The 9490-nt window shown below is 30.6% G+C and overlaps 1 protein-coding gene across 1 annotated transcript; it reads right to left on the bottom strand.

Annotated features, from left to right (window-relative positions):
• Positions 1-2225: 2225 nt before the first annotated feature.
• Positions 2226-7385, bottom strand: LOC123655773 (gastrula zinc finger protein XlCGF64.1-like). The gene is made up of 5 exons (XM_045591527.1): positions 7349-7385; positions 5350-5476; positions 5017-5238; positions 3550-3658; positions 2226-2943 (listed from the first exon to the last, which is right to left on the bottom strand). The coding sequence occupies exons 2-5, from the start codon at positions 5433-5435 to the stop codon at positions 2470-2472; spliced, it is 891 nt and encodes a 296-aa protein (XP_045447483.1). The 5' UTR covers positions 5436-5476; positions 7349-7385; the 3' UTR covers positions 2226-2469.
• Between the last annotated feature and the right edge of the window lie 2105 nt (positions 7386-9490).

The raw sequence follows: 9490 nt of genomic DNA on the forward strand, positions 1-9490 counted from the left end.
GTGCAGCCCTTCCGCCCTTGCGTGCGAAAGCACGCTCACTCATGCTCCGTTCCGCAGCGGAGGCTGGTCGCCGAAGGCGACCAGCCTCAGCCGCTCCTCTACGCATTCGTTCGCGCGCTTTCGCACGGCGGGCGAGGGCTGCCCTCCCTCCGCGCCTCCGCGGCACAAAAAAAACACTCTAGGGGTAGGACAGACCAAGACCACGTGGACAGTGGGGTGCTCCGATTCGGTTTTGGGTATTTTTCGAATTTCTAAACCTATATTCTAGCACGCAATGTTACTAATTTTATTAGAATATTATGTCTGACGCGTTATTTTGTTTAAAAATGTCGATTTGTCAGTCGTTAAGCGTCAGTTCGTATCGTTTGTTGATCTTGCAATCGAGATCGTTTTTACGTAAATTTGTTCGAAAATAAAATGTGAAAGTTGGTGAATGGAGCATATGAGTGCACTTCCCGCTGCACCGGAGTTAAGGTGGAGTCAGACACGGAGCTCTAAGGTATTGTAATATCTCTGAATCACGTAAAGTTAACCCCAAAACTTCAAACACGATATCTTCGAAACCACGGGGTTTACGCGAAACGCACACTACGGGGGGCTAAAAAACCCACCCTCCCCACCACCCTTTACCCTCCCACCCCCATTTCACCCCATAAATTGGAGGCCACTTAACTAACGAATGACCAATTCTTCTTCTAACCTCAAAACTTTAACCATCGATATCTCCATAACCATGGGGTTCCGAGGTGTGATAGTGGTACCAGGGGTAGTGTTCCCCACCCTCCCCTCCCCCATCCCCCTACGGTCCCGAAATTCGGTTTTACCTAATCTAGATCTTAGCCGATTAAATTAATAACACGATTAAATAAAATATTTAAATCACTTCAAACTTACGTCATTAAAGAACGGAGTTATTTTTCACTTCTGTAAAAATATTCCATCGTAATTAGAATGATGAATACAATACGTGAAAATCAATGAAAAAAAACCTATTATTTTGACAACAAAAAATTACTACTTAAAGTTATCTTAAAATTTTCGTTAAAATTTCATAAATTATACCGGCTCTTTCGGTATTAACGGCTCCAACTTAAGCGATGTAATTAATTTACACTAATGCCATTAAATTAGGACCTTTGACGTTCAAAGACATTAATTTTTGTTTTATAATTCGTCTGTTAGAAATTTAAACAATTACATTAAGTCGAGACGTTACACTGCTTAGGACATGTTGATTAGTTTATATAGGTAGAGTTCGTGGAAAGAAAATAGTAATTTACTGTAATAAATTGTTCTTTTTTTTTGTTTTTAATGTATTGTTTATAATTTTATTGTATACCACAACTACATAATGTCGATTAATCATAATTTTAAGGTAGTTACAGTTTGTGTACTACGAATACAAAGGCGGACTTATGGTTATAATGCCATTTCTCTCCAGAAACCTTAAATTTATTATAAACTGCCTCCAAGTTATTGCTAAATTTAATTAAAATTAATGTGTCTACAAAGATATGATCGCCAATTTGTGGTGAAGTGCAGCGGATTAAATTCTACCTTCTCTTTAATGGAAGTAGATTTCTTTTTAAAACACATTGCATGCAACTACAGTATTCGTAGTACTAAGTATATGTCGTTATTTCAAGTCACGATTACAAGATTTGAAATTGGGTTTAAAATGATTGATGATGACACTTATATTTTGAGAATTATTAAAATAACTCGCCATTTTTATCTACGTTGACGAATTTACTCCTTTAGCAAGGTGAGCTTTGAGATCAAATACCTATGTGCTGAAAGTTTGAAATTCTTTTATCGATTTTATTTTTTTCAAACGAATTACACCATTATTATTAAGGGTATAAAGTTCAAAACTCTGTACAAAATATGTCAAATTTTTTATGTGTGCGTGTTTCTTATAATTGAACGCAGAGATTCACACGGGTTTAGATTATGTTTAGTGTTTTCGGTTCGCTTGTCTTAGTTTTAAATGTTGTTTTTGAATGAGTTTGTAAGTGAATGAATCATTGGATGTTATTTCTAATAGTTGTTTTTAACCGACTTTTGTTTACACTATTATTATTGTTGTTTCTTTGTCTTTTTACCTTGATCATATATGAAAATCTTTACTGTCACAAACAGTAACTATTTAAAGACAAAAATATTTCACGTTTCTATCTTTAACTCTGGATTGTATAATAATTAGTCAAAGAGTTGTATTTTAGTCACAATTGTATAATATACATATTAACACAGTACAGCGTAAAAGGAAATATTAAATGAGACAATTTGAAAGGTGAAAGATTTTATATCAAAAATCACTTTTTTTTTCTATATCTTTATTTTCATAATTTTAAATTAAAATAATCAAATTGTTTGAAACATATTATTGAAATTGTTATCATTGTCATTCAATTTGTTCAAAGCGTTAGTTTAAATAAGAAACACGCAATTATGATTAATCAATTATTAGTTTTCCGATTTAACGTTCTGAGCGCTTTTGTGCTGAGTTGCGTGTTCCAACATGGTTTTCTTTTCATGAAAAGACCTTTCACAGTATTCGCATTTGTAGGCTCGGACGCCCGTGTGAACGCTTTGGTGTCTTTTTAACTGTTTCGCGGCTGGAAAACTTTTCCAACAATCAACACATTTATGAGGCATAAAACCCGTGTGGTTTCTCATGTGTATATTCAGCTGCCCCTTTGCTTTATATCTCGAGCCGCAAACTTCGCACCGGTGAGGTCTCTCGCCGGTGTGCCAGAACATATGTTTCTGCAAAACTTTCTCAGATATAAATCTCTTCGAGCAGACTTCACAAATGAATGGCTTGTCCTTAGCAACGTTCCGTAAATGTATTTCTAATTTACTTTGACTTTTGTACGTTTTGTCGCAGTGGCCGCATTTCACCGGTTGCCTTGTCCTGTGAAGATTTTCGATGTGGTCCTAAATTACACAAAATTGTCAATTCAAATAATCAAATACAGAGCCTAAACAAATTATTTTAGGGACGAAAATCAACGTTTACCGATAAATTAGAATCGTTATTTGATTAATCATAATAAATTTAAATATATTATACGAAATTATGTTGATTAGTGATATTACAGCTGATTTAACGTTCCAGTTATTTAAATTCAGTATAAGCACCTATAAAACTAGGGCGTTTTAAATTGATTTGGTATGAGCGCAATCAACGCGAACCCGTTAAAGTGGATTACACCGATGGCGTGCCCATTCATCAAAGGATTCATAAAAACCAAAGCTACATCAATCAACGAAGATAATGAGTCCCGCAGATGTGACAAATTTCGACGTGTTTTGGGTTTAGGGTATGACAATGGGCTAAACATAAAATTTGGTTATGTGACATTTTTATTAAGTAAACATTTAAAAAAAATAATCTACAATTTTTCTCACTTTTTGTTTACTTATAGTATACTTTTTTTAGATCCAATCAGTTGCAAATTTATTGAGCTGCGCAATATATAAATGACAATTGTTGTTAAAAGAATACAATGCGATTTAGAAAAGCATCTTAAGGTAACCCACCTTTAAGCCAGACATTCTTTTGAAACCTTTTCCGCATGTTTCACAAACGAATAGCCTCACATCCGTGTGGTAAATAAGATGTGATTTGATTTCGTGTTTGTACAAAAATCTGTGGACAAGAAAATCGAAGGTGTACTGCAAATTCGATAATGCAACCGGGTATAAAGTAGGTCACGACCTTTCAGAACTAATCGAGTTCCAAGGCTTAGGGACTATGTTCTTATTACAAAACCGTTCATAATTCAGCTACTTTATAAGAAGGTAGTCAGCAAATTCCAATTTTGAACAAAGTCATATTCTACTGTTAAGGATAATCACGTAAAAGAATTTTTTACCTGATTTTGGTTATTCATTTTAATTATCGTGTGGTAGTTAAATGGAGTGGTATACAAAGTAAATAATATTGTGACGACATTACAGAATTCTCTTAAATATCAAGACGATATTCATCTTAAATAATGTAACCCTTCTATTTAAGCGACCACTTCAAACAAGTAAATTAAATTTCGGTTTCAATTTAATTTTATCAACTTAGTACCTCAATCGTTATCACGATATTTGTTAGACAAAGAAGAAAGTTATTTAAAGTTTCAATTTTGTTTTTGAATATTTAATTGAGTATTGTATATTATGTCTGCTTTATTATTCAAACAATTTCGTATGTTTATATTTTTTTTATAAACCCGCATATGAATTGTAAACGAGTATTTGTGAACAAATTTATTTATTTACTTTTTCTCCCCGACATACCCTTGAAATTGATTCCATAGTATAACTTACGCAAATTTTGCTCAAACACTGGGATATACTTTACCGTATTCGACATTAGGTTCAAAATCGCTGTTAGATAGAAAATTTGATTTTTCACGTCAAAACCAGAAAACGAACGGTACAGCGATACAGAAAGACGCTAATATTTCACTGGAAACATTTCAGTTAATGACGAACGTCAACAAATATTTTTTTCACTAAGCTGACTGTGCCCCAAATGGTGTGTCAAAGAATAAAAAATTACATTGATTTTGTTGTGAAATCAGACCAAATAGACAAGTAACAATTTTTTGAAGATCACAAATACGGTCAGATTCTACGGAAACAAATTAATGTCTGTGTTTTAGGTAACAGTCGCTTGATATAAATATATATATTTGTTCGGAACACAAATTCTTAAGTAAAATTTTACATAAAAAAACTTTTTAATATTGTTATTACCGGTCATCATCATCATCATTACAGCCTATACAGTCCACTGCTGGACATAGGCCTCCAAAAGTTTACGCCAAAAATAACGTGAACTCATGTGTTTTGCCCATAGTCACCACGCTGGGCAGGCGGGTTGGTGACCGCAGTACTGGCTTTGTCGTTATTACCGGTAACATTCATATTTTGCATAAAACATAAGGAACCAAAAAATCGGATATTCTCGATAATACGTCAGTTCAAAAGAAAAACTATATATGTACTTACTTTCTTCCGCAGTGATCGCAAATAAACAAGCTATTTTCGTTGTGTAGTCGTTCGTGTCTCTTCCAAGTCTTGAATTTTTTAAAAGTTTTGCTACAAATAGAACAAATACCACCCGTTTTTTGTAAGTGTACCGATCTGAAATGAAACTGTAGAGACAGTATCGACGCCTTTTTCTTTTTACATACATGACACACTAATTTCTTTTTGGGGTTGTGTTGAAAACTGAAAAATATGCATTAGTTAAATATTCACACATCCGACATAATAAAAAATTTACAATTTAATAAATAATCGAGTATTTTGTAAATAAGTTTTGTATGCATTTCATTATACCTATGAGTTATCATGTCTGCAAAATCTCTGCCACAATAATTGCATAGCCGGCATTGTAAATCATTGTTTGTCCAATGTTCGTCCATATGAATCGCGATATCGCATGTAAAGGGTGTTGTACATAAACCTAAAACACACAAAACTGAGAAGCTGCTAAAATGTGAAAATTTTATTGCACAAAACTTATTTCACACGAAACCGTGTTATACATCTAGTATGTTATCCACGACTATTTTTCTTGGAAATTGAACAAGGTTGCCATTTCCGTCTAGCTTCTATAATTTTATTTTCAGAGAAAAAACTAATTATTAACAGAATAACTCAAATATATAAGAATTTTTTTATAAAACCCGGGATTCTTAAAATTCTCACATTTTTCTTTTGTGTTTTGGTTGTAAACACAAACAGACAAACTTATATTATAGAAGAATACACACGAGTCACCAATAGCATAAATTAATAAATATAATAATTTATTAATTAATTTTCCAAAGACAGAACAATAAAATGAGAGAGAAAAAAGCGACATACAGACGTAATAGGTTTCCTAATTAGTGTAATTTGTTCTTCACACTTCGGAGCAGTTTGTTTTGACATAACGAGGAAAATAAGCGAGCTACCGAGTATACTAACATTTAAATTGATTATCTAAGAATTACTTACTAAACATTGAAAAACGGAATTATTGTAAGAATTTCTATATTTGTTATTTTATTATAAATCAACAATTACTATACTGTATTGATAGACCAATAAAATTAAAAATGACTCGGCTAATTTTAACCCAAAATGTCGAACACAATTTCGCATTGGACTTTAATCTCAGTGTCGTATCCCGGGACTTTTAACATGATTTGATAATCTTCGAATCCTATAGAAATAATTAGAACCTAATGTAGCGTGTTAAATATTCTAAAAATATGTTCTTACTTTTCGATTTATCCGAAATATAAACAAATATCCGAAATATACATTTTATTTGTATCCTATTTTGTTTGATGTACGTTTATTATAAACCACCTACTTATTTCTTTTTTTTTCCTCTAATCCTAACCCTAAGGTTGCCTGGAAGAAATCGCTATCGAGCGATAAGGCCGCCTCATTGTGCATTATACTTTTTTTTTCTTTACAATTTTGTATTAAATTACTCTATGTGGTGTACAATTAAAAAAAAAACAAATATATATATATATATATATATATATATATATATATATATATATATATATATATAAGCAAAAAAAAAAATCGCCGAAAGTGTATGGACGTGCATAATTTGTATGGACTAAATTAGTTTTCTTCCGGATATCTGAATCGGTATCCGTATCCGCAGATATACCTACGCGGGAGAAATGAGGTACATATCCGTATCCGTATCCGTCACTTTTCTCGCGGATCTTTTATTAATTTTCAAATTCACTTGACAGGATAAAATGCTGCATAATAGATCATGTGATTAAGTAGTACAATAAAAAAAAAATTCAATTCAGAGTATTTTTTTATTTCTTAAAATCAAATAACTAAGGTAATACCAAATTTTTGTTACTGTTAAACGCTTAAAGATTTTAATAAATGTGTATTTAGTAATGTTCTATATTTGCGTCTGTCCAGGTATAACTCTTGTAGGTCTTCGGGACGTTCATTAACGAATGCGGGTATAATGGTACTTAACATTCTAGCTCCGTAAAATTTCTAGCATTCGGTATAACAATTTTTTTTTTGAGTTTTGGATTCTTCTTAAGGTATTCGGTCTACATTTTTCGATTAATAAGAACTATTAGTGAAACAAGCCATAGTAGTGAAGTCACATCATCCTGAACATTGTAATATACTAAACTGGACAGCGGTTTGTTACAATTTCCTCAAAACCGGCTAATTTACTTAAAACATTATCAACATGCAAATCAAGAGACACTTTAACAGATATGTGTATGAAGCAAAAATTCTTGGACAATTTATAATTTATATTTATTTCTACAAACATAATTATCATACTCACCACAAGTCGATAATGAAGAGGAGATATGTTTAGCATCTGACTCTTCTAACTCTTTATCCTTATTTGTATCATCCTTTTTACATTTTGTAGAATTAATCTTATTTTTATATAAATCTTTATAACATACATTCATTTTATGCGTAACTAGCCATTTATGCTTACCTAAAAATATTTAAAATAAAGTTTAGATTATGATATTTTATTAAAATAATAATTTGCTTTCAATTGGAGTTAAAAGTTTGCTTTCAAAAACATTATTATAAAAACCACTCTTCATTACAAATACTCAAAATATATATTACATTTTTTTTCCTTTCCTTTATATTATTTTATGAAATTAAATTAAATTAAAAGAAAATATTTATTTTGCCATAAGGTGTGATATATGAGTAACTCATAGTAGAGAATATACCCGCCTTACTATGCTAAAATATATTATTATTTTCCGTTTTCTTTATTTATTTTGCCAGAATATAGTTACACAGAGTGTCAAATTAAAGGTTTAACCAACACATTCTACTGTTTAAAAATATTACAACACTTACTTTCCATTACTTACTATTGAGTACAGTAAAATAACTATATTAATTTGGTAACATTGACAATTCGTACTAATTGTGTGATGATGAGAATATTTACTAAATTTTATTAAATACATATATTATTAATTATAACAAATTCCAAATCATTCAAATTCAGATAGTACAAAATGGTAAATGTATTATGTTTTATATTAGCTAACTTACTGTATTCCTTCTTGCATTTCTTACATTGGTATTTCTTAGTAATTTTACCATTTTTATAATTAGTCTCATAATTACACGTTTCATTTATATTTTCACTATTAATTTCATCATCAATTATATAATTCTCAATAATTAATTCATCCGAGTGGTAACTCATTGGATTCGAAGACATATCTTTGTTATTGTTTTCACTATCGAAAATCTTTCCATTCTCATTTTGCTTATCACAAAAATGTTTTAAATCATCACAATTCAACAGTTCTTCTTTTATTATATCTGTTTGTTTTATATGTTCTGTTGAATCCCTTTCCTAAAATATAGGCAACTATTTTAAATGTTATATCATTTTTAATCTGTATTTTATGTTTAAATGGTTTTAACATTTACACTGAGGCTGACAATATTTTTGTTTAGACTTTTTCAGTTAAAATACAGATATTATTACAACACATATTATTACATCTATAACTGGTGCAGATTAATTATTGAGCCTGTCTTTAGTATAACTGTAATATCGTATTTTACATTTTAAGCAAGTTAAAATAATTAAGTAACATTTACAAAAGAAAAAAAAAAATTAAGTGTGAACAATATAAACCCTTATAGTTAAATAAACTGCTTTGCTTCACTTACTAACTTTTAGTATCACAAGTTTAAAAATGATTTTTTTTAAATAAGTTTGTTATTTGGTATCTAATTTGATAAGAACTATTATTAGGTACTTACTAGGTTATTTGGGAACTATTATTAGGTATTATTAAGACATAATAATATAATGATCATATAAAAATAGCTTATAGTTCTAGTAAGTTCTTGTAATGAGAAGAGGCCTGTAAATTGAAATTGATTGCCACTATAAACACTTCCATCTATAAAGATGAGACATAAACTTTGATCTTGCATATAAACGGTTACCTATTTATATCAACAGGATTACTTTAACTTATTTTACTAAAGTTCCTCTTTTGAACTAAAACAGTATTATGAAATGTAGTTAGTAGCTTTACCATAAAATCTTCTAGAAACGATTTCCACCGCACTTCAGATTCCAAGCATTTTTGTTTAAACTTTACATAATTCTCAATTGTTTCTCCACACTTAAAACATAACTTCATTGGTAGGCAATTTGTATTAATCTATAAAAAAAGATTTCATCACTGATACAAATACATCTAAGAAAAGCAACTACATAATCAAAATTCTTTTAAATTTGTGTCTTATATTTTGTTTTGTTGTTTATGTCATTATATTATCAACTAATATTTTTTGGACTTTGTATAGTTTTAAAATAAAAATACTTACAGATATACCAACACAGAATTCAAATAACTTCAACATATTTTCATCTTTAGTAAGATCTATTCCTCCAACCAAGTTTTTATCAAAGCAAACACGA

This window comes from Melitaea cinxia, chromosome 8, assembly GCF_905220565.1.
Source record: "Melitaea cinxia chromosome 8, ilMelCinx1.1, whole genome shotgun sequence".
NCBI classification, from domain to species: domain Eukaryota; kingdom Metazoa; phylum Arthropoda; class Insecta; order Lepidoptera; family Nymphalidae; genus Melitaea; species Melitaea cinxia.

What these genes read in the sequence shown, in the direction of transcription:
- LOC123655773 (XM_045591527.1), bottom strand. Translation starts at nt 5,435, where the DNA reads ATGGACGAACATTGGACAAACAATGATTTACAATGCCGGCTATGCAAT. An exon ending in GCAGACATGATAACTCATAG is followed by an intron (nt 5,239 to 5,349) that starts GTATAATGAAAT and finishes CATATTTTTCAG; the next exon opens with TTTTCAACACAACCCCAAAA. An exon ending in TGCGATCACTGCGGAAGAAA is followed by an intron (nt 3,659 to 5,016) that starts GTAAGTACATAT and finishes TCTTGTCCACAG; the next exon opens with ATTTTTGTACAAACACGAAA.